Here is a 26,577-nt window from a genome sequence, read left to right as displayed (position 1 = left end):
CTCAAACGTTCGCACGTACACCCACACCCACACACACACACACACATACATAACTAGTCTATGTGAGTCGCATCGTACTTATGTTGGCAGTTTTGAAATCTGAGCACTTTGAGCAGCGACAACAACACTAGCAGAAACATCATCCACAACAACAATAGCAAATATTAATCGTTAACAATAAATAATCGTCTAGAGGAGCTTTTTGTAGCTTGTTGTTAGTTGTTGTTGTTGTAGGCTCTGCTGCTTTATGCATTTGTAGTCACATTAGTAATACAATTGTTTATGCTTTTGCTTTTGCGGCTTCTTATTGTTGCTGTGTTTTTATGGTTTGTCGCACACAACAACATACACACACACACACACATACACACACACACACACATACTCACACTTACCTCCAGGCTATCCAGCAAAGTGTGACATAGTTTATTGTTATTTTATTGGGACCTCTTTTGGGCTTTCGCTTGCTTTGTAAATAATTCGTGCTCGCCACGTTTATGGCGTGATTTCTTCAGCGATTCATGCGCCTTCACACTTGTGTCAATATATATATGTACATATATATATACAATATATCTACACTTACACATGCTCGTACGTACTGCTCCTACGTTTTGGGTTTTGTATTACAAACATAAAAAAAGAAATTGAAATCTGAGTAGATGATTATATTTTATACGCTTGACTCTTGCATCTAGATACTAATTAGTGACACAGACTTATTAAATTAAATGGGGTTTTGTGGCATGATTCGTGTAAGACGATACCGTTTAAATGATTCGCAACATATATATGTACATATATGATTTTAGTAAAAGTAAACTCCCTTCATATATGCATTAAAATTTTAGTAAAGCTAGATATCATTAAGAATTTCAATAAAATTGAATAAACAGCTTGTCCTAAAAAAAACTCCTGTCCAAACCAGTAAAAATCGATTATAATAGCTAGCTATAATATATATCTGTATGCTATAGCCTTGTTTGTACCTAAACAAAAAATGATTTTTGATTTAGTTTTAGCCTCTTCAAATAGCATTAGACTAAGCGCTAGCATACAAACATCAAGTTTTTAAATTGAGTCCAAAATAAGAAAAAATAAAAAAATATCTTAATAAAGTATAATTTCCTCAGCTTAGCTCATATTCCATTTTCAGTGCTCAGAATTCCTTTGGTATGCGGAGCACCGTGTGAGGGTGAGGTGTTTGTCTAGCAAACGGGGTAGCCATAGCTAACATTGCTAAGCCAGCAGGGCTTGTGGACTAAAATGGGAATTTAAGATTTAAAGGGATTAGTATCTTCTATAAAGTGTGTGCTCTTGGCTACAACGTATAATGGACTTTTTTACATAGATTATTTACAGTCGTTCACGCAGTAAAACGTGAAAGGCATTATGAATGGCAGCTTTAATATAGTACTTATCTCTCTTTTGTTCTTAATGCTTACTTTCTATGCCTTTAAGAATTGTATATGTTACAGCTTGTCAGAACTGTTGAGTAGTGTAACTAAATATATTATTAAATTTTGTATTTTTGCCATAGCTTTACTACTATTTTTAGTTTTTGACCTCGACTAATTAGTTTATTTGTTGCCGTCAAGCCCACCTACATACAAAACAATAAGCTAAACTATTATATAAAAACACACACAAAATCTGCTTGCAAAAACAGTTCATAGGTCAATAACAGCCAGCGCATGAAATTTAAATAGCTTTTAATAATTATTTCAGTCGCAAGTCTCACAAAATCTTTTGCTTTTATTTCTCATGTTTTCTGCAATGAGATCAATTTAAATAATAATAATAAAAGTTCATGTTTTTAATAATTGATTTAATTATTATGCTCTTATTTTTTTTAAACTTTGCATCAATAATTTATATATAAAAAATTTAAATATTTGCTTTAAAAAAGTTTCATTTTTTATTTGATTTTGTTTACTTTTTCATACATGATGAATATATTATTTTTGCAGTCAAAAGCACATCGACTCCCGAATTATAAGTCAATATTGAAATAGAGGCTTGTGGCAAATATTCGTTTGTATGTATATTCATAAAGCCACTACTTACACCAGTTCTTTAAACTGAATCGAATTCATTTTAAAATTTAAATACAAAATATTAATGAAGTCTTATTATGTTGTATTTCAATTGATTTTTAACTTTCATCTGATATATGTTTGAGCTCAAGGCAACATTTTTAAAAACTATTACATAAATTTCATTCTAACCTCAAATATTTAGATTGTAAATAAACAAAACATATTTTCAATATAATTTGTTTTCTTGCGAAGTCAAGTAAACTTTGATCTTTTGATAATGCAATGCATAAGCTTACCATTATCCATCGCATTTACTAGAGCCTAAGCCCATTGAAAATTGGAAAGCAGGGTATAATAGTTTTTTTAAAATGTATGTAACAGGCAGCAGGAAACGTAGCAGACCCCAGAAATTTATTTTACTTTAGATTCTATAAAAATGTTTAAATAAAAGTAACTTTAATAGTAACTTTGATTTGTGCTATATTTTATTTTATACGTGCTTGGGTACAGCAGTTCATCGAAGGGCATCTCGCAGTCGAGCAGTCTCAATCAGAGCTCTCTTAATTGCTTATTATTATTTATTATTTACATTTGTGTAAATTAAAGCAAAATATAGTTAACTGCGGAAAACCAGTGGCAGCCGCAATCCAAATCAGCGCATTAGATTTAATAAAATTGTGAATTAAATATACAGTAGCATCAACGAGTCAGGAGGAGACTTTTCATTAAATTATGTACATTTATTCGTACATAAATATTAACAAAACAAATATTGGCAGAGCAGCACGACAAAAAAAAAAAAAAGCTTGTCGCTGGAAATAATACATACGCTGTAATTCAAATGGCTTCAGGTTAATTGCGGCTCGATTTTTATTTATATATTATTTATTTATATATTTGATTGTTGTTTTTATGTCGGTTTTTTTTTTTTTTTTTTTTTTTTTTTTTTGTGGGCCATTTCTCAGTCGAGTTTGCCTGGAAGTACAGCGCAAAAAAACCTATTAATTAATATAAATTACAAGTCTAACGGGCAATGTTTATTGCATGTTATTGTTGCAAATAGATTTTGTAAGGTCTCATGTTTGTTGTTGTTGGGGTTTTTACCGTAATGCAAATTAGTTTTTTGTGTATATGAAATTTTTTTTTGGACTTGTCATTGATAATGCGCGAATTATGTAATTAAAATTTCAGTGCGCGACTTATGTGGATTTTTTTTTTTATTTTTTATTTTATTTTATTTTTTTTTATATATATTTGCGTGGGCTATTTTCAATGTTGAAATATTAGCCATAAATTAATTGGTGTAATAATTGCGCAACGAAACAATTGAATTTGATTTAGAAAACACTCGCACAAATCAGAGAAAAAATTGAATCAGCTCAAGCGTCGCGGAATTGATTAAAGCAAAATTAAATTATAAGAAATTAATTACATTGCAAAATGAACATGGCATATAATTCAAATGATATAATGGGCAATAATTAAATTGCTTTTACGGTTGCACCAGAGCAACCGGAGTAAGCTGGATAGAAATGAGTACAAACTGAATCAAACACAAACACACGCACACACACACACACACACACAGACACACGGGTTGATGGAATGCAATTGATTACAATGTAATACGTGCATATTAATTGTGCAATGCCGCGTATACTTAATGTCTTATTTCGATTGTCGTTTAGTTGTTATCATTGAACATTGAAAACTTTCATAATTAGGTATTACATGCAAAGCGTGTCAGGCTGTCGTCTGCCTCAATCATGATGTATGACAGCTGTACGAGCATTTTGATACGATTGCTGTTGGGCATGTGGCAATGCGAAAGCGAGCTTTTAATATTTGCCTAACTGATAGGCAAATGTTATGGCCCGGCCCACAACATAACCAGCAATAGCAATGCGAACACAGCCAGTAAGCCAGCTACAACAGTTCGGTTACACTCAGGTGCGCACAATGGATGTATCTTCATGTGCGTGAGTTTGCCTGTGTTTAAGTGGGCAGAGAGGTGTGGCGGGCACCGCAACCACAATGGCATCAATGAGGCATATCAACCATGTGACGTTGACGCCAACGGTCATTAGCTTGAGCTCTGCCCGCCTCCCCCCGCCTCCCTGCGCCTTCTCTCCTCAACGGTTTACGCATGCGCAACACTTAGGCATTAGCTCGACAGATGTAAAGCTGATAAGAGCTGTCGGTTGGCATTGGGAATAACCAGACAGACAAAGACAGAGAGAGAGGGAGAGAGAGAAAGAGAGAGAAAGAGACACGTAGCATTGTAATTGAAAATGTTTTGTCTGCTTTGCCTGAAACTCATAATTGAATAAATGGCATATATGTATAAGATTTCACACGTGCCCCCTCCGCAACTAAATTGGCCGGGCTAATTAGCATGGCAAGAACTTTTACAGTTCGATTTGAGTGCAGTCTGCTGATGCAATTCGAATGGGCTTGTATCTCAGAAAATCTCACGGTTGTACGCAATTAGCTGACCCCAACCTTTCACACCTCGTTGCTAACGATGCAGGCAAAGCTGTTTCTCGCAATTAGTGGTAAACATTATCACTTTCGATGACACTTGCCTATTGTGCTATTTATTCAATGCATTTCAGTTAATAATTTGTTTATATTTTCGTAGCTATTTACGTTTATTTTTTGAAAAAGATTTTAAAAAAGTTTTCCCACCACGCTTCATGTGCATTCTAATTGAAGTGTTTATGTACGTTAAATGAGCAAACTCAATATCACAGGGTCTACAAATAATTACGTATATGCATTCGCATTTGGCTGCATTAATTAAAGCTAAGCACACACACACAGACACGCTCAGAAGCATCCCCCAGACACACATAGACATATTAGAGCTGCTAATAATTGAGATTCCCCTGCGTTTGGGGCCATCATGAATATGTTGTTGCAAGCGTGGACCATTAATGTGCCGCCATAAACTAGAAGCTGTCACAAGCCACTCAATTTCAATACCATTGCGGCTCATAAAATGACGCATCAATATAATCGAAATGATCATTATCCGGACAGTGGAAGTGGCAGCTGGGCCAGACAGCTTCAGCAAGCAGCATAAAAACTATAATCAATATCCATATCCATTAGCGTTATCGTATCAACGAACTCAAATAATAATAACGTACATATGTCTGTGTGCACCGCAGACGACCGCAGAGATAACAGCTTCAGTCCCGGTCCTGTTCCCAGTCTCGGTCCCGTTCCCGTTCCCGGTTCCGTGCCCAACCTACCGTTCATTTGTCTTCACGTAATTATCTTTTAATAGATTTAACGAATATTTTTCTCACTGACTTTGCCTCTGTCCTTATTGCCACTGTGGGCGGCACGGCATCCAATCCCGTCGCCAATCCCAATCCCAATCCCAATCCCTCCTTCAGAGCACAGCACACAGAACAACAAACAATCTCCAGCTATATAGCTGCTGCTGCTGCTGCTGTTGTTGTAGCTGTTGGGCCAAGCGACCGGTCAGCCAGTCGGAAGCCGGATGTTGTATGGCCATGCCACATGCGGCGGAGCCAATGAGGGATGAAGTATGCAGCAGAGGCTGAAGGCGGACGGACGCACGGATGGACGGACGAAGTGGAAGGCTTTGCGCTGCTGATGGCAACGACAACCATTTTCGCTTTATGGACTTTCAAACTGTTGCTGTTAATTATTTCTTCTTCTTTTAATGTGGCCACGGCTGCTGCCGTCGTTCTTATTGCTGTTGCCATGTCCTTGTTGCTGCTGTTGCTGCTGCTGCTGCTGTTGTTGTTTGTTGTTTGTTGTTGCGTTTGATGATGATGTTGTTGATATTATGCAATGGGGCTTCCCTGTGCACTGCTTACTGCTTACTGTTTACTGCTCACTGCCTCCGCTGCTCCCAAAGCCCTTGTTTGCACTTTTTCACCATTTTGCACTTTATTACAAAAGCATTAAATAAAATTCAAAGCGAATGGGCCTCGCAAGTGCGGGCAACCCAGTACGAGAAGGATAATGGAAGGCATGTGGCAGTGGGGGCAAACGGTGTTAACGGAACAGCGAGGAGCTGCCTCTTCGATTCGCATTTGGGTTCATTGAAATATGCGAGGCGCAGTCGTTGACGCTGCAATGTTTGTTGCATTGCTTTCAGTTTTCTGGGTGTTTGTTGTTGTTGTTCGCTTTGTTGTTATTGTTGCGGTTCATACTTTTGTCTTTTGTTTTGGACCATTGTTTCGAGTTTTGCCGTTGCCACAGCATCGGCGGTAAACAAGCGCTAAAGTACGAGGACCACAGCCAAGTATCAGTATCAAAAGTGCCAAAAGCATTATGGCAGTGGAATGAGAATCACTTCAACAGTGTCGCAAAAGGCTTGTGTCAATACGAATATCGTGACGGAAATTATATAATCCTCAAAAAATCTTTAAGAGATTTGTTCAAAGTGTTGCTATAAGTTGGATATAGCTGCAGTCAGAACAAGTCCGTTTTTAGGTAATTAATGTATTACTTGATAAGTAACTGTAAATCCAAAATCTTATAACATATAAGAACAACTTAAGTACTCCTTTGGCAGTCTATCATTAGTAGACCTTGAAATGCATCTTCATATTTTCGATATACGATTGTTATGTAAATTAATTTACAGTTTAATATTAATAATATTACCAATTTTTATGCTGGCATAAATTAATAATACTGTATGTTTACATTGTGCTCACAATAACATAAATAAATGTAATTAAAATTATGGGAAATTTACCATGATGCTAATTATATTATTATTATACGTAGGCAGCTATTCAATTGGAAACTGAATTGATAACTGAATTTTAATTAGAAATATTGTACTATCCCAATTATTAATTTCAGTATGCCATTAAATTATATGCTGTATAAAATATACAGAATTAAATATATTTATAAGGGTTAAAAGCAAAAAAACAATGAATAATAACTAATAATTAATTATATTATTTACTGTACAAAATAAATAAAAATATTTAAAATTAATAAAAATGAATAATATTATATTGACATTTTTATTATTAAAAATAAAAAATCATAAAGCAAATTTCTTGCAGTGAAATGAAAAATATATCATAATGAAAATTTAACTAAATCGTATTACAAACTAAATGAATTTTGATAATAAAAATGCAATGTAAAATTTAAAAATATTCACAACACACTAAATTTCTTGAACAATATATAAATATAAATTAGAATAACACAGTGATATCGTACAAATTGCTATGTTTGTTAAATAAATATTTATGATTGCAAATTTATTTGCATAGTTTTGACACAGTGTGCAAAATGTTTCAATTAGCTGCGCAACAGGCAACAGCGACAGTGATGGCAACAGCAGCGGCAACAGCAGACGCAGCCAACGACGAAAACAGCAGCAACAACAACAACAAAAAGTTAATAACAACAACAATAGAAAGGCGAGCACAGCGCCTGCAGCTGTGGCCTATAGTTAAACAATGTATAAATTCGCATACAAAAACAACCCCCAACCCTTAGTAACAAACTGCCCCTGACACCATCAAGCCCGGATCATAGCTGAAGTCGCCAACAATTCGTGCAGTGCAGTGCGTTCTCCAATTTTGATGTTGGCGTTGGTGGCGCTGTGGTCGCCGGTGTGGTGCAATCAGTTGCTGTGGCTTTCTGCCCGACATTGCCAGCCATTCAGTCAGTCAGTCAGTCAGTCAGTGAGTCTGTGAGTCTGTCAGTAGTCAGCCAGCTAGTCAGGTTGGCAAGCTGCCCATGCAGTCTACCTGCCTATGCGCTCTCCCCTCACCTCGCAATGCTTTCGTCATTCATACGATTGAGTGAGCGCCGAGCCAAGCGGGTGAAAATTCCCCCAATTGGTGTGAAATGCAACATGCTAGTTGGCTGACTGCCTCACTGACTGACTGACTGACTGACTGACTGACTGACTGACTGACTGACTGACTGACTGACTGACTGACTGACTGACTGACTGACTGACTGACTGACTGACTGACTGACTGACTGACTGACTGACTGGTTGAGTGTCTGGTTGGTTGGCTGGCTGGCTTGTTGGCTGGTTTCCATTGCAAATATGGGTTAATTGTGCGCGGCTTCGACACTCAAATTATTTAATGTCCACTCTTATATCGCCCCGCCCCCCGGTTGCTCTGTACCGCACTCTCGATTGCATTGTCTGTTGTGCAGCGAATCGTGTTTCTTTACATTTATTACATGAGTCTGGCAACGCGGCAATTGTTATACGCTCGCCATTTACCTATAGTAGATTTTCATTGAACTTGCCAGCTAGTCGTCGATAATCAAGTAATTAAATCATTTCGTTGCTATTGAGTTTGTAATTTTCATTTTTATTAATTGTCATTGTATATATGTTTTTTTTTTTTTTTTTTAGTTTCTGTTGAGTTTTTGGGTGCTAACATTTTGACTTTTAATTTGTGAGCAATTAAAATTCTACAGCGTCATCGACATGAGCATTTTAATTAAATTTTATTCAAGACTATAAGTAGCCAGCCACAGGGCTCCCTAGTTACCCATGTAGCTGTCTAGCTGCCCAGGTAATTATTGCCCGTGTATTGTGTTTCTGTTTGGCTGGTTTTACAACTTGATTGTCCGATTACTCGACGCGACGCGAGCAAACAGCTGGGGATAAAATGCATGAAAAATCCCATTAGAAACGGAAGCATCTAATTGAAATATTTCTAGAATAAAACATGAGGTATATAAACTTATGATTATACATAATAGTTTCCATACTGGCTTACAACGTTAACAGAGTATATTAGCTTTAAGTAATCTGAGGAGAATAAGACTTGAAATGCTGAAATCAATGTATGTATACCCTGATTATAAAAGGGTATCTTAGCGACATTTTCTTGCTTCCATTGTAGACTGAGCACGGTTGACTTCGCATTTGAATAGAACCAGAATATGTGTCATCATTCTGAAACACACGCCATAAATATTTAAAGATAACTGTTGACCTTCATTATGCATAAAACTCGAAGCCTATATTCATATCCATTGGCATCGCGCTGTATAATTAGTCGTTATTTTTATTTATTTCCAAATATAATTGGAATTATATGTTACGCATGAAGTAAAATGATTGATAAGGAAATGCCAGCAGTATAGCATTACTATACTGAAACCATAAATGGTTTATACCTGGATATAGCACTGCTAATGCCCCTATCAATCAATATTTGTGAAAATGTAAATAGGATTTATGTTTAGTTCTTTTATTTATTTTTTTTAATATTTTTTTTTTTATTAAATTCTCAATCAGGTTTTACACTCTTCAATATGCACATAAAAAAATCTGCGAATCTGATTGAGGAAAATATTGCAGTCCATTAACCGAATTTACTTTTAATTAATACCTGTGCAATTTTCCATATAAAATATTGCATTGCTTTAAGTTTAATATTTAAAGGGAAAATATGAACAGAAATTCTTCACAAGTCCATTTAATTTGTATGCATATTTTATTTTATCCTAATACTTACGTTTATCAGTGCAGAGTCAAAAAGATTTAGAGGGAATATTCTTGCATATGTATAAATTAAGAATTTCAGTTTTAGCTTGATCTTGACTTCATTTAGGTCTTAGAAAATTTACGAATTTCCATTATTGTGATTTCTCTAGAATGAGCTTCATTAGATTTGCCAGCCCTAATCGATTTTTGTATTTGTTTTATATTGCGGGTTTGTTCTACGACTTACATATCATCGATATGGCATAATGACCAATACCAATAAATTAAATGCACTGATCTTTGCACTGTGAACACGTGTTTCCAGAGAAAACAGGTTAAAATAACTTAAAGTATATATTGAAATATTCTGATATATATATATACATATATATATGTATATATATATATATATATATATGTGTGTGTAAGCAGCTCACCGTCTTAACAGTATAACTTATTTATGAACCACGATGCTCAAAGCTGTTGATGTATTCTCTCGTTCGGTAGCGGATGCTCCTTGAACACACTTTGTATGCAAGCATACTGTGAAGCCTCAAGTGTAAAAAAGGATATATGTATATATGTATGTTGGCATATACATATGTATGTATAGCCAAGATGGACTTTATGGAAGAGTGTTTAATCATAGATAAAATTGCAAAAGGAAAATTACAATTGATTTTAAAATCAATACAGTTTATTGTTCTGTATTATTTTTCAAATATAAATTATAGTAATTATATACATTGTTCTCTTTGTTTATCTTGTGTATTATTAGAAAGGAATAATTATAAGTTGGGTTGATTAGCAGTTACTCATTTCGATTTGTAGTAGCTAATTATCTATCAAAGGCAACAAATCAGTAATACTTACAGTGCTTGATCTCAGTATGACACCACTATAGAAATAACATGTCTAATTTGCGAAAGTACAAACTTGTTTTATCGAGTATATTTGAATTGCTCTGATCGATTTATACAATATATAATATAACGATTATATTTAATTAAGAAGCATAGCATTATATAAGTCGTGCCCTCAACTGAATTTCATTATTTAAAAATAGATTTACGCTATTTATATTGTAATTTATTTTTATTCTCGCAATTTCGCAATAGAATGGCTTGTATATTTAAAGCGTTCAATGGCATTTTTTGGTTTGGCCGGCATAGTTTTTGGGTTTTTTTAAAATTTTATTTCTCGATGGAGCATTAATTAAAAGAACCACACAACCCCACAACGCATTTAGTGCTTGTGGGGCTTTGTATAGAGGATATCCACTTTCATTTTGACTTTCAGTTTGCTTAGTATGAATTTTATTAAATTTGTACCCGAGTTGAAATTGGGGTTTTCGTTTTGGTTTTTGGTTTCTTTTTTTTTGTTTTTGTTTTTTTCTTCTCTGTTTTTGTTTTTGCCGCCCTCTGTCAACAGGTGCGTCTGGCACTTCATTACAGAATTTTAGTGTAGCGATACTCTTGTGACGTTTTTGGCGAACACAAAGCCAGAGTAAAGTTTTAATTAAATTTGTAATGAAATTCACTTATATTTGATTTTTAGTCGCCACGAAACAGTCGCATAGAGACCGCCGCCGGTCTTGTAATTGCTTTAGCACATTTCAATTGAAACATTTCCTAATTAGAAACAGACATCCAAACTCTCTAATTGCTTCAAAGGATTCGCAACTTTTAGCTCAAAATGGAGCCACATCAAATTGTTCAAATGCAACACCACATGAACTCAGAGTTTTTATCACTCAAAAAATGTATGTGAGATCTAGTGATATAAAAAAATTTTCAAATCTTTCAAAGTATATAGTAAAGCAGAAGCTAATAAAGAACAACCTATATTGAAATGGTTCAGAGTATATGTAAATATTTATCTAGATTCCTGAAAACAAGGAATAGGACTCCAGGCTAGTCTTATCAACCTATCTCTATTGAATAAAAATATCTGTGATTGCGTTTTCATTCCATACTTTTTTTTTTTAAATTAAAATATTCTAAAAACACAGCATTAAATCTTAAATTATCAGAAAAAAGAAATCTCATTTAAAAAGCAATTAGCTCACTGTAAATAATAAATATAAATGTGTAAATAATGAATATAAATAACTATACCAAACACTTCGAGTGCATGTGAAATATTTAAAATAATCATACTATATATAGATTAGAATTTGCTGGATTTTCGTTTTGTTCCATTTAGGCGCTCAAGTTTCAAATTGTTTTGGGGGGGAAAATAAAAAGAAAAAAAATTGAAAAAAAAGTATTTTTTTAATATAAAAAAAATAAAATAATAAATGAATAAATAAATTGGCAGCCAGTTAAATTAATATGTAGAAAATTTGATATCTAACTTTAAGCTCTAAACTTTTCACTCAATAATAATGAAATCTTTTAAGGGCTTAAACTGTTTAGGCTTCGTATGCTGCATTCCATTATTATTAAATCTCATCATACATAAATCGAATTTATAAATATTCCAAATATGGTATTATCACATTGTTTGACATTTAAAAAATTAATTTATCAATCATTTTAATTTGGATAAAAAAAAAGATGCATATCACAACATGAGAATTATTCTAAATTTACATATTTAATTAATTAATTTGATTAATTTGCATTTCTTATTTGCAGTCCGACAAAATCCTAGTCTGGCTAAAATGGACGAGGCAAAATTAATGAACCTGCGAAATGGATTTACGAAATCATTGGACGATCATTGTCAGCTTATAACTGGCACAAAGGGTGAGTGACTTGTGGAGTGTGAAGGGCAATGCCACGGTCAGGCTCCAGCTCAGGGTCAAAGTCAGAGTCAGGCTCAGACATGACCGCAAAAAGTGAATATACAATAATACTGAGCACACACACATATTCTTAGTATATGTATATATATATATATATATATACAATACATATACAAACACAAAGCAAGCAGTTCAGTGTTTCTTAAAAACAATAAACATTCATGAAGAATTACGTTTGTCTTCCGGAGACTGCACGGTGTGCGCGGGGGTGGTAAACAAAATTGTTGAAATTGACAAATTATGTGACAGACTTTTTGTCTGCGAGAGACAACGAGCAACAGCAACAACAGCAACAGCAGCAGCTACAATAACAAAGACAGCAATAGCGACAGCAACAGCGACGTCGACAACGGTGGCGCGCAAATCCAAAGAGCCAACACAATTGTTGACAATTCACTCAAAGTGGCAATGTTGCTGTTGCTGTTGTTGTTGTTGTTGTTGGCGTTGGCGCTGGCGCTGGCGCTGAACAAATGCCCCAAAGCGCTCAAAAGCTTTAAATGCGCATGCCGCACGCCGCATGCCGTACGCCGTACGCCTCATGCCGCATTCCGAATGCCGCACGCCGCACTCCAAGTGAGGCCACGCGTTGGGGTCTGGAGCTCAATTCCGAAGCGCTCATAAACAATGGTGGCCGGGTGCCCAGCAGTGGGGGAGTGGATGGGCTTGGGCTGGGGGGCGGTGCGTTTTGGCATTGGCGTCGGCATCGGCTCAGTTTCGGCTTGGCGCGATGAGAAGTGCGCTTGAGTTGCATTTAAGCCAATTAGCATAGGTAAACAAAACATTTGAGTGAGCACGCCAAGTGCTTTTGGTTGAGTGCGACCCCTGGGGTGCTGCTGATAGATGCTGGAGGGCTGCTGTATCCATCTATACGATGAATAGGTGTCAACTCCACTAAGTGTCCGTATTTGTCTGAATAGCATTTTGTATGTGTGTGTTTGTGTGTGTGTGTGTTATGTTTGACACCGCAGCCAATGGGCCAGTTGAAGTCCTTAACAATGTTGCATTTATTATGCAATTATCGAGTGGGCAATGCGCTCAAGTTTGTGTGCATAGCCTGTATAACCGATGCAGTGACAGTGATTTACGTCGTCGATTGGCAATTAGGCCAGACCAGACCAGACCCGACCAGGGGCACCTTGAAGACACGGGAATGTGCCTACTAAACACATTTATATATGCAAACATGTGTGTGTGTGTGTGTGTGCATACGAATGTGTGTGCTTTTGTACGATAGATGAATAGCTCGACGAGCTGCTAACTTGCAAATATTTATGAGTGGCCCACAAGTGGCAGCCAGCCACAGCAGCAGCAGCGGCAGCAGCAGCAGCAGCAGCAACGGCAGCCGACAACAATGTCAGCATTGGCGTTAACTTTGAGTGTTGTTGTTGCCATTTTGACATATGGCCAAAATGCAGCCACATGCCAAACGCTCTTTACGTGCGACTGGGTGTAACTCTCTATGTGACTATGTACGTGCTGTGTGTGTGTGTGTGCGTGTATGTGCGTGCTGTGTGCGTGTCTGTGTCTCGCTGTGTATGTTTGTGTGTGACGGCGTGAATTATGCGCAATTGAAGTGGCTTTTGGGGCGCGCATTTAAATTCGTGACGCGCGTCAAGTGGGTGGCAAACAAGCATTCAGCATAGTGAGTGGGGCTGCTGCCACCGCTGCCACAGCTCGGCGGGGAGGCCCACGAGTGGCACAATGATGCGCATCAAATTGGCTAATTGTTTAATGGCTGTTTGCATTGATCTTTGCAGATGAGTCGCCCATGCAAATGTTCTACAAGGATAAGGGCGTCTTTCTCACTGGCGGCACTGGATTCTTTGGCAAAAGTAAGTTGGCAAACGCGAACGTGACTTGAATAATTGATTACTTACGAACTGATTTTGTACGCAGTTATTATTGAGAAACTGTTGCGTGTTACGGAGGTGGCTCAAATATATTTGCTGATACGCACCAAAAAGGGCAAGGATGCCCATGCACGCATTGAGGATTTGTTCAATGATCCGGTAAATAATTTGTCCAATATAGATGGCTAACTGATTTGTCGAATATCCAATTCTGATTAATTGCTCCTACTTTATTCGCTCGCTCCGGCATAGGTCTTTGCCAAAATGAAACAGGCCAATCCAAAGTATCGCTGCCAGATCACAATCATCAGCGGTGATTGCTCGCTGCCTGGCCTGGGCATCTCCCCGAACGAGCGCGAGATCATCAAGGAGAATGTCAACATTGTGCTACACAGTGCCGCCACAGTGCGCTTCGACGAGAAGCTCAAAATGGCAATCGCAATCAATGTGCATGGCACAAAGGAGCTAATCAAGCTGGCCAAAGAGATTGTTCACCTAAAGGTAAGCTCGATTATAACTGAAGCTATGTAATATAAATTATATTACCTGGATACACTTGAGACTGCTAGCTAATTCCACTCAGATCTTGATGTATATATGTATATAAAACTCTATCTATATACGGACCGTCTCAGTTAAAGCTTAATTGAATTCCACATTAGACAGAATTGAGAGATATACAGGGCTTATTAGTATAAACCTTTGATTTGAAATATCCCCACAAGTGGGGACAGATATGTTATCAGATATTATTCAATTGTTAGACAAAGCTCAGCTTAGCTCCCATCTTAGTCGAGATATTATATCGTTGCTTGAAAAAATCTAATTCAGCTCTTAATTATATACATAGAGTCCGACAAAGCTTAGCTGAATTTCCTCTAACTTTTTTGAAAGAACTTATAGATACATATATACTAGCTAACCCCGTTCAGTTGTTGATTATATACGTATATATACTCTATAGAGGCAGACAAAGTTTAGCCGAATGCCATCTTAGTCACATATTATTCTCGTTGCTTGAAAGAATTGAGAGTTAAATATTAGTTAATTCCATTCATATCTTGATCTTGATTATATACATACATAAATAGTGTATACACATATATATTGTATCTAAAGTCAGAATTAGATGAATTCCATCTTAATCTATATAATATGCTTCTCAACTGAAATGAATAAATTGAGACCTATATGTATTAGCTAATCAGATCTTCATTATGATATACATACTATATACAATATATATGTACCCTCTCTAGGGTCAGACTAAGTTAACTTCCTAAGAATATTATATAAGAATATTGTATATTATATATGTCATATTATATTTGCCACTTGACAGAATTGAGCTGAATTAATTGGTTTCAATTCTCAGGCTCTCGTGCACGTCTCGACCGCATTTGCCCATTGCAATATGCGCTATATCCAGGAGAAGTTCTACAGCGGCCCAATGACTGGCGACAATGCCTTCAAGCTGACTGAGTGCCTGGACGAGCACACGCTGAATGCGCTGACTCCGACACTGATAAAGGGATATCCGAATACATATACCTACACCAAAGTGCTTGCTGAGAACGTGGTGCAGCAGGATGCAAAGAAATTGCCCGTGACCATATTTCGGCCAGGCATTGGTAAGATGAGCTTTGATAAAGAATTACGGCAGCTGTATGGCTTCTCTACTGCATTACGACTCCTGCTCTGCGCTTTTCAGTTATCACCAGCTATCGGGAGCCAGTGACTGGTTGGATTGACAATATGTACGGGCCCTGCGGCGTCATTGTGGGCATCGGCTCGGGGGTGTTGCGGGTTTTCACTGGAAATATGGATAACAAAGCGCATATAGTGCCGGTGGATTTGTGTGTGAATGCCTTGCTGGCCAGCGCCTGGGATGTGGCACGAAACACGTAAGTGCAGTCGCATCAGAGCCGTCAATAGTGCAGTGTGGTACTTAATACCTTTACGCAATAGATATGAAACGCCGCCCATATATAACTATGTGCCTGATGTGGACAACATGGTCACCTGGCGCAACTATATGGAGACGGGGTTCAAGCACGTCAACGACATTCCCATGCGCAAGTCCATCTGGTATCCGTGCTTCACCATCGTGCCATACATGTGGCAATATCACATTCTCTGCTTCTTATACCACACATTGCCCGCCATGCTCATGGACTTAATTATGGTTCTGATGGGCAAGAAGCCAAGGTAGCTGTGTGATTAGCTTTTTGCCTTGCATTTCGCATATTGAAGTCTTATTATTCCATCCATTCAGAATGATGAAAATCTATCGCAAGATACACAAGTTCAGCAACGTTTTAAAGTTCTTCAGCTCAAATGAGTTTCGGTTCGATAATGATAATGTGCGACGGCTGGTTGACAAATTGGATGAGCGGGACAAGCGAATATTCGCCTTCGATATGCGGGACTTGGACTGGATAAATCTTTTCCGGGTCAGCTTATATGGGCTGCGCTTGTACGTCGTAAAGGATGATCCCAACAACTTACCCGAATCCATCAAGCGCATTAAGCGGTGAGTCTAAGAACTCATAACTATATTAATATAGTCTTATATGTGATTTTCGGTTTTTCAGCATGATGGTTCTGCATTATAGTACATTGGCCATCGTCTATTCATTAGCGGCTTGGGCGCTCTACGGGATTGTCAAGTTTATTTTCTTTAAAGCATAGAATTTTTTAAAGCATCTTTGTGTATATTGTCGAAAATCAAGGTTAACTTTTGTCATTTTGAATTGTATCTGGTACATTCTAACTTCGGATTAGCTTAGTTATAGTATTTAGGGCACCTCGACACATTGATCACGTTTAGTCCTATGGTTAAAGCGCTCTATCCGATATTCTGTTTAGTCTTAGTTTGTAAATGTACAACTTCTGCTAAAGATGATCGATAAAGTAACACATACTGTGTATATATTTATGTACGAACCTAATCGAATTGCAATAAAAATCGCTTTATATTTTTTGGGACATGTTAATAGAAATTGGATTTTAATGTAATAAAGTACTTCGATTGATAAAAAATAATACTGTTTTTTTTTTTAAATGAAAGAAAATGTTTATAGTGTTTAATTATTTGAGATGCTGATTTGCTTTTCTTATAAATATCTTATGCTATATTTCCATCGACTCAGGTCGTTGCGCTGTGGTCTACTACGCCTTCTTTGGCCTCTTACACACACTTTTTTCAAAACCCATTGAAAATGGAAAATCAGGGTAATAAGAAGATTAAGTAAAGATGATGGGATTATAGTGGCTAATGAGATGAAAATGTCAATGGTAACTAATGCAACACGATATTTTGATTTGTATATTTTGAACATTTTTTTCCACTTAGCTGTTGCGAAGTAGCTTTCCAAGCTGTACTTTGAAGTGCATTGATTGGACATTCGATGTTGGCATTGGAAGAGATTTTTAGCATTGGCAAAGCGAAAAGCAGCAAAAGAGGAAAATGGAAAAATGCTAAAACAATAAGATTTACACATTGACTCAACATTGATATTTTTATTGCATACTTTCAGGCGAGCGGCTTGTCAGAAAGAAATGTCGTAAAAATAATGCCAGAGAGCTTATCAAATTGCAAACAGAAGCGGCATTGCCTTCAGCCATCATCCAAATCCTGTAAGTCGCTTTATCGTATCTCGCGCACACATGCATAGCGAGAATGAGAGAGAGAGAGAGAGAGAGAGAGAGAGAGCGAGTGAATGACTGTGGGATACAAACAAACGCATTTATATCCACACACACACACACACACACTCATATGAATGGGCACTTACGTATATAAATAAATAAATCCGCATGTATCACTTTGCAGTGCTGCACTTGTATGATTTCAAAATTAAAATCAGAGCATAACCCAATCACCCCAGCTCCTACTCAGCCGTAGCCCCCAATGCCCCGAGCTCCCCTGCTTGGAGCCATTCGCTTACTCAGCCTGGACGGCTCATTCCCAATACAGCCATAAAACTCTCGCACACTCATCAAACATACACGGATTGTCGGAGGGGGTGTGTGTGTGTGTGTGGCAGATATGTTGTGGAAGGACGCGAGGCGACGCGATGCTCCGTCGTTGCCGTTGCACAGTCAGTGAAAAATGTTTGTCAAACCGCAGTGAGCGCTGCGCGCAATGATTGAAGCCATTGCGACGCGTCGCATCGTTATCGTTGAGACGCGGATGCGGATGCGAATGCGAATGCGGATACTGATGCTGATGCTGATGCGAATGCGTATGCTGTTGTGAATGCGGATGCGAATGCTGAGGCCAAGTATGTAGATTTTTCAAAAAATTACGACAGCGTAACGCCCGCGCGTCCAATTAAAGTAAGCGGTGTATATGTGAGTGTGTATGTGTGTGTGTGCGTGTATAAGTACAGGCAGACAGACAGGCGGAATGTGCGGTAGCTGAGTAATAACTCCCCAATATGTTGCCTACATTTGTGCGAAAGTATGTGTACACATATGTATGTATTGTGTGTATGTATTGTTTGTATGTATGTGTACGCACATAAATATAAGAATGGTTACTGTTGCTATGGCTGGGGCTAAAATTGCAAGCGTCGCAACACGAACGAGCGAGCAGAACATTGAAAGACCAAACAATCTCAATCTCTCAAATTAGATTTTCAGAAAAATGCACCTCTGGGAAATGCACAATGAAAAAGCACAGGCAAACACATATACACACACACGCACATACAGACACGCACAAAACTCTGTGCCATCGCACACATATACAGAGAAGCTGTCGGCTCTTCACAGCCGAACATACAAAAACGAAGCAAATTTGTCGTGTTGTCTATGTCGTTCGGGTTCGGCAAATTGAAAGCTTTCCGAGCAAACATCGGCTCTCAGTGCATTCGTGTCTCTCGCTGGCGCTCTCTCATTCACGTAGCAATGCCATAATAACGGGGCATGAAGTGTATGGTTATTCAAGGGTTGTTCATTCGTGAAATTAATATTGCGCCAGCCACGATTCGAGCAGCAGAGGCAGCGGAGGCAGCGGCAGCGGCAGTGGCCGTGGCAGCAGCAGCACGCGCGCCACAATGTTTATGTTTGACGTCGCATGTTGTTGTAGCGCTGGCGCTGCAGCTGCATATTGTAACGGTTCTTTATGTGGCCTGCTCCCGCTGCCTGCATAGTGTAACACTTGCGTTGCCCATTGCCAAGTTGTTGTGTTCCGATTCCAACTTGTTTCATGCTCTCTTCTCTTGGATTTCTCTTAGTTGCTTTCATGCTCTTTCCGTTGTACATGTGTACCTGTCTATCAGTGTGTGTGTGTGTTTAGTCTCAGTCTGTGTTTGTGCCCATGTGCCGGCATTTTCGCTCCACTGCAAGCAGTAGACCATTATCAGATTTTGTAATAGCTTTACGTTTATTACTTTTTTCAATTTCGTCGTCTTCGGTATTTTTGGCATTTGGCGCACAGTCTAGCATGTCGAGCTTGCACATACACGATGTCTGTCTCTCTATCTGTGTGAGTGTGCATGTGTGTGTGTGTGTTGTTTTGAACTAGTTTTGCGCTTGTGTTTGTGCATTGCAGCCAGTTGTTAATTTGTTGTTAGTTATTAGTGGAACGGTGGCATTGCCCTAGTCGCCCTGTGTTCCGTCAATTAAAAAACTTGACTAGAGTACTTGGTTTTGTATTTAACTTCATAGGTTACACATGTGCCAGCACACGGGCACACGAACACGGACAGGGACACCCGCACACATTAATACACACATTCACATACACTGCTTGTAATTCTATAGTTGGTTTTACTTGTTGTTTTGCTTGTTTGACTGCCGCTTCGTGTGCAGCTCGCGTGGGCTATAATTATTTAGCCCTGTCTTGTCAGTGCTCCTACTTTCTCACACACCCACCCTTGCTGTGCATCTCTCACACACACACATTCTCCTCTCTCTTTCTCTATTTCTCTGTTTCAGTCGTTTCTTTGCGCTGGCTCTGCCTCAGCCTCTGCTTCTGTGCCGGCAGCTCCTTTGCCTTAGTTTCCCAGCTTTAGTTTAGCGCTCGCGCGCGCATATAATAATATTTTAAATTAATTACAACAAACACGTGCTTGTCTGTGTGTTTGTGTGTGTGTACGTGTGAGAGTCAAAGTCTGTGTGAGGCGCGTGCTTTTGTGCTTGTGGCTCGACTGCCTAGACTGTCGACGCCGCTACAGCCGCTGCCATTGCCGCTGCTGCTGTCTCTGCTGCTGCTGCTGCTGCTGTTTTGTATGAAAAGTGAATTAAAGCGAATTTAGTGCGCGTCGTCCACGTCCAAAGTGCATTTGTATGTCCTGCACTGCTGCTACTGATGCTGCAGCTGTCGCTAACTTTATCCTTGGCTGGCTAGCTGCCTGGTACAATACACACACACACACACTCAGTAACACATGCACACTGATAGTCAGCGGCACTTTCGCTATCGCAGTGTGTTAGTGTGTTTATGTGCTTTTCAATTGCAGCGTATACGTAGCTAGCAAACACGCCCCTTCTTGCTTAACCGCCCCTGCCAGGTCTACCCCTCGCTGTCCCCTACACTCCCAGCACTTGGCTTTGCCATTGTCTATTAGTATCTCGTTTGCGCTCCTGTTTTCTGTTCTAGTGCTTCTTTTGAAGTTTTCGCTTGCATTCGCATTTTAATTTGAAGTGCAGCATCTCAGTTTTACCCCGCTGCACTCGCTGCACGCATCTACGGCCACAAACAAACAAACAAACAGACAGACATACAGACGGGCAGACATGCAGACCGACAAACGGACAGACGGACAGACGGAGAGTCAGACGGGGCTGAGAGACAAGCATACAAACAAAGAAGTGCTTATGCTCATTCATTCATTTCATTTCCCATTACATTTGTAGAGCCCAGCGCTGGGGATATCTGGCATTCATTGCCACCATCTCGAGCCTTGGCTGTGCTTCCACCTGAGCACCGCGTATGCCCGTCCAAAGGGAAAGCTCATAGACCAAACAAAATGGTTAAAAAGCAAGCCCAGCCCAACAACTACGCCGAACGCAGCGCAACCGCCACTTGTTACTACTTTATGCCACTTCAACGTAACTCAATTGCTTTCTTTGCCCCTGACAAAGTGTGTGACTGTATGCGACTTTGCGTGCGTGTATGTATGTGTGTATGTGTGGTTTTACTAAAATACTCCAACTCCTTCTCCTCCTCCTTCTTCATCTTCTGCTACTTCTTGTCTGACGCTGCGGTTGCCTCCTCCCGCCTCTCCCGCTTCCCGTTCGTTACAGCAAATAAAAATAATGAAAAGCGCCGGCAAATAAAATTTGCACAAATTATTATATTTTTTGCGTTCATTTTATTTCTTTATTTGCGCAAAATGCATTGAGAAAATAAACAAAATTATAAATGAAAGCAACGCGTGCAGCGCCAACAATATACCCTTTATAAGGGTAGCTTTAATATGGAGCATATTACTTAAGCACTCTAAATGGAGTTAACAAAATTAATAAGAGACTAGTTGATATTTTAATAAGCCTAAGAAATTTAAAACTTATTTTAATTACCGACTTTTCTTTAAGTATATATTGTGATATTAATTGATCTATAAACTAAAGCATATTTTTATTTTTATTTTTAGAAATTTGAGAAGAATTCTTTGTTTATAGGTCTAACTTTAAAGAGGCTTACTTGAGGTATTTCCCAAACCTTTTATGATTGTATTGCAGAAGTACATTTTACTAATATTAGGGATTCAAAATATTCTCATGTAATATATATTTTCATTAAAATTGTTTTTATTTGCATATCTTATAATATTTTTCTGTAGAAAAAAGGGTATAACGAGCGTGTATATCTCTCAAATTTGAATTTACCATCTTCAATAGTAGCGAAATAAATTGCGTTCATAAGAATGGACGGACGAACGCATAGCAAGAGGGAGATGGTGCATACTCGCTTTACATCGCAAGCGAGCATGATGATACAACCAATTTCAATTCAAATATAGTTTACTTTGGCAAGTTCATAAAAAAACCATATATATATATGTGTATATCCCTTATCGCTTTACAATGCTTTGTTATTGCGTCAAAATCACCTATTGCCCGCATGCATCCTGTTTTAACGCCAACTATTTTTTTCCTTTTCATTTTTGTTACACTCCTTTTTTTTTACATTGTTGAACATTTAGACTAATTGTATTTTAAGCGATTTCAAAATAGACAAAGTGAATTTTATGAATGGAAATTTGCACCATTTTGTTTTGTTTTGGCTGAAGCCACCAATTTAAATGTTTAGTACGTTTCGAAATAGTCATTTAATGGAGTATGCTTACTAACAGGTGTGATAAGTGACTTGGATTATATGTATATAATATGGATGATATTTGAATATATAGGTATAGTATGGATTATTTATGAATATATATAAGCAAATCTATAGCATGATTATTATATTTCAATTCTGGCATAACAAAGTTCAAATAATTACAATTCTAATTGCAATTTTGGATAAATTTGTAGAATATATATATATATATATACAGAATATACTGTTAAAAAACAAAAATCAAATTTTTAAAGCGCTTTCGAGTGTAATTGTGAAAATTCGGTGTAGTCATCTTATAGAATGTTCATCTAGTTAGTAGCTCTAATGTAGTTAGAGCGTATTTATATTGCCCACACGAATTCTGTGGTCATTTAGATTAAGTATATGATAAGAACATCATCAATAGAGAATTATATAGTCGGACAGTCTGATGTTGAAAAAGTTTGCTAAGCGCTCTATTTGTAATTTTCTATTTTTTTCGGTTTGCTTTTTTATTTGATAATTTTATATATTTTTGTGCAACTGTTTTCATTTTTGTCGTTACAAGCCAAAGAACAATAAAAAAGCTGACGCACCGCCGACAACAACAACAACAACAGCAACAACAACAACAGCATGAATGGCAACACTTGTGCGTGTGTCTCCGAGACTGCGAGTGCGACTTTAACTGCGGGTTGGGGTGTTACAAATAGTGAAATAGCCCAACGTACATCGTAAATATTTCAGCTGCAACAACTAGGGAACAGGAGTGGCAACAGCAACAGCAACAACAATGGGAGCAACATGGACAGCAGCAGCAGCAATAACGAGCAGCAACAGCAGCAGGAGCAGGAGCAGGAGCAGCGAGCAAGCGAGCGAACGCGCATTAGGACTATGACGATGTTGTTGCGGGGCCAAGGAATGAATCGATAGATTGCACCTGGTACATACAACGAAGAAAATGTCCCTAACCAGAGCTAAAAGCAGAACCTCTACAACCTACGACACCAACCAAACCAGCAAACAACAAGAGCAGGAGCAAAAAATAAAAGAAACAACATTCAACAAAAACAATAAAGGACCAAGTCGTATAGGGTTTGGTGTAAGTTCCCATCTTCCAGTTTCCCAGTTTTTCACTTCCCATTGCCTGCTTCACTGCAGTTACGCCGGCTTTTTCTTCTACTTACGGCTACACGCTTCTAGGCTACATTTCTCTCTCTCTCTCTCTCTCGCTCTCTCTCTCTGTCTCTTTCTTCCTGTCTCTCCCTTTGTAACTGCCACCGATTGGGACTCAACTCAGTTGAGCGTTGTGCTCAGCAGTTTTGGTCCGTTCCCCTGACTCGCAACCCATGCGAAAATTTGAAGCGATTTATTTACTTTTTGCCATTGCCATTTGCCGTTTGTTGCTCCGCCCGTCGTATATTTTGGCAAATACCCTCTCTTCTCACTCACTCTCTCGCTCGCACAATGCAGCAACTAGCTCTGGCATATGGACATTAAAAGCAATTTTAATCTGGATTTCATGCTCTGTATATTTTCGAAAATCCTTAAGCGCATCCACACCACAGAATATATTTAGATATTTTTAAGAGTTTATCGCTATTATTTTAGGCTGCATCTGTGGTAATAAACAAGAGCCATTTGAATAGCATATGATCGTTGAATGTTGACCTTATGTGAGAAATTTTTACCTGAAGAGAACTCATAAGATGTAATATTCTTAGATAAATGATAATACGATCAGTCCCAAAAATTTTACTATGCCTTGTATCAGGATTATATCGTTATTCCATCTATTCCATTCGTTTAAAATATGATTTATATACATTTTTACATTTAGATATACTTTTCCTGGTAAAAAGGATCTTTAAAAACATTTGTAGTTAGTGTATTTCGCTAGTTGGCTATAGTAAGCCATTTATTATTATTTTTTCTCACACACTCATTTTTATTGTTGTTTTCTATTTTATTGCACAAAATGAAAATGGTCTTGTTTTTCATTTTTAAAATTTCTTTTATTTTCTCTTTCGCTCTCTCTCTCTCTCTCTCTCTCTCTCTCTGCTTGGATAACATCGTAGCTGTCGCCGTAGCCGTTAGCATTGGCATTGCTATTGCCATCGGCATTGCCATTGCCATTGGCATTGCTCTTGCCATTGGCTTGGCATCGTCCCTTTCGGTTTTTCATTTTTATTTTTAGTCGTTCTTGGACGCATTTGTAGCGTTATGACAAACAAGTGTCCATTTATTTGGCAAATTTAATGTTTGACCATTTTCTCTCTGGTGACAAATTATCTCGCTTCGATTTCTCGGGACCCATCAAATCACACACAAAATGGCGAGTAGTCCAAAATCCAGCACCAGCCAACTGTGCTTGAATTTAGTATACAAAAAAAAAAAAAAAAAAAAAAAAAGAAGAAGAAGAAGAAGAAGTAAAAGGAAACGGCTAATGGGTCACATTCTATGTAACAGCATCATCCTCTCAGCTACGGCGAGTGGCTTTGGCTTAGCTTCGGCTACGGCTGCGGCTCCGGCTCCAGCTCCGGCTCGGTCTGAGCTTCTACTTATCTTTCAAATATTTAATAGTATTTGGTGCTGAGAGCTTGTGCCGGCTGTCTCCAAAAGCGTTTAGCGTCTCCAGCTAATACATAATTTATACAAACAAAATTTGTCATTGCCATTAAGAAAAGCGCGATGCTCGTTTTTCACTAATTGGGCAGGTGTTGGCGCTGGTACCTGGTGTCTGGTGCCGAGTGCCTGCTGCCTGGTGCCTGGTGCCGGGTGCCTTGTGCCCGGCGAAAAATATTCGTTAATTAGCTGGCATGACGTGTTCTATTTGTTTTTGCCATGCCGCTGCCTTTCCTTTTCGACCGAGATCCTATCTAAATTCCATGTAGAACAAAGGTCTAAACATTTGTACACATTTCACTTTTGTTTAAGATTTTCCTGACATGTCAGCCGAGGCGGGCGAGTGGGCGACTGGGCAGGAGTGGAGTCCGATTCCGAGATGGGTCAAAAATTAATGAATAGATTATGATTAATGAGCGGCGACATCATTAAAATGTATTTATATATTCAAATTGCGGTTGCTGACCGAACAACAAGACAACCATCATGAATGAAGCGACGCCCACACCAAAAAGCAAAAGCAAAAAAAGTCGTGCAGGGATGTCCTGCCGCCAGTGAGACAGTGGGGCAGTAGTCGAGGCATGAATGGAGAACGGTCGCATGCTGAAATGTCATAGCACCAACACAAAGCGTATAACTGAAAATGTTTAATCATTAGTTTGAATTGCCGCAAAAAGTTTTTGGGGAAGCGATGTCGCTTCTTTCTTCTAACTTATTTTGTTTTTGCTTTTTTCATTTCTATTTTATTTTCTGAGCGCAGCTATTTACAACATATGAAAAAGTGCACACAGCAAAATGTAATAAAAACCACTGAAGGCAAAACCTAGTTGCGAAGATAAAAGCGCACGCATCCTTGAAATTTTATTTATTTATGGCAAGCCAGCTGCCCGTTTGTCCCGAGTCGTAGGTTTTTGTTTTTCCATGCTGCTCGTGCTGCTGTTGCTGCTGCTGTTGCTGCTGTTGCTGTTGCTTCGTTGCCTTTACTTTTCCTTCATTTTGTAATGCTTGTTTGTTTGTTAGCTACGAGTCCAACCGCAAAATCTATCCGGCCCCAGTCGGGCAGCGCTGACGAGCCAACAGGCAGAGAGACATAGAGACAGAGAGATGGAGAGGGAGAGAGAGAGATAGAGGAGATAGATGGCAAGAGGACTTGGTCTGCTGGCATTTTGCATATTGCCCATACGCAGCGTTGCCGCTGGGCAAAAGTTTGCAGAGCGCGCCGTTTGCTTTATTAAAAACTAGGAAAAACGCAAAGTTTGCTACGAATTATTTCAATTCTAATTTATTTTGTTTGCTAAAGGGAAATATTCTGGTGTTTTTTGATCGTTGTCGCAGTTAGATAGTTGAATGATAATGACGATGACCAGGACAACGATGGACACCAACTCCAGCTTCAGCACCAACTCCAGCTCCAGCACCAACTTCAAGCACAAGTTTGGGTTCGCGTCCAAGTAAGCTGAGCTGTGTGGCCGCTACACTGTTGGTGGCAATGGCAAATGAGTTTT

The 26,577-nt window shown here is 38.4% G+C and overlaps 1 protein-coding gene and 1 long non-coding RNA gene across 2 annotated transcripts in view; both read left to right on the top strand.

Annotated features, from left to right (window-relative positions):
* The window catches only part of LOC6573392 (fatty acyl-CoA reductase wat), a 31,060-nt gene extending 13,843 nt beyond the window's left edge, over positions 1-17,217 (top strand). Inside the window, exons 2-10 of the mRNA XM_001999437.4 lie at positions 12,153-12,263; positions 14,080-14,154; positions 14,219-14,331; positions 14,425-14,673; positions 15,548-15,803; positions 15,884-16,076; positions 16,141-16,380; positions 16,448-16,705; positions 16,767-17,217. Of these exons, the coding sequence (XP_001999473.1) occupies positions 12,179-12,263; positions 14,080-14,154; positions 14,219-14,331; positions 14,425-14,673; positions 15,548-15,803; positions 15,884-16,076; positions 16,141-16,380; positions 16,448-16,705; positions 16,767-16,863 (1,566 nt within the window). The 5' untranslated portion in view covers positions 12,153-12,178 and the 3' untranslated portion in view covers positions 16,864-17,217. The remainder of the gene's footprint in view (positions 1-12,152; positions 12,264-14,079; positions 14,155-14,218; positions 14,332-14,424; positions 14,674-15,547; positions 15,804-15,883; positions 16,077-16,140; positions 16,381-16,447; positions 16,706-16,766) is intronic.
* A 5,792-nt stretch (positions 17,218-23,009) lies between these two features.
* On the top strand, positions 23,010-25,913 carry LOC122756851. The gene is made up of 2 exons (XR_006356708.1): positions 23,010-23,549; positions 25,385-25,913. It is a non-coding gene; the product is annotated as an uncharacterized LOC122756851 (long non-coding RNA).
* The last annotated feature ends 664 nt before the right edge of the window (positions 25,914-26,577 follow it).

Source organism: Drosophila mojavensis, unplaced genomic scaffold, assembly GCF_018153725.1.
Source record: "Drosophila mojavensis isolate 15081-1352.22 unplaced genomic scaffold, ASM1815372v1 contig_16, whole genome shotgun sequence".
Taxonomy (NCBI): Eukaryota; Metazoa; Arthropoda; class Insecta; order Diptera; family Drosophilidae; genus Drosophila; species Drosophila mojavensis.
Note: the sequence above shows the minus strand (reverse complement) of the source record. Positions and strands in the feature narration are given on the sequence as shown.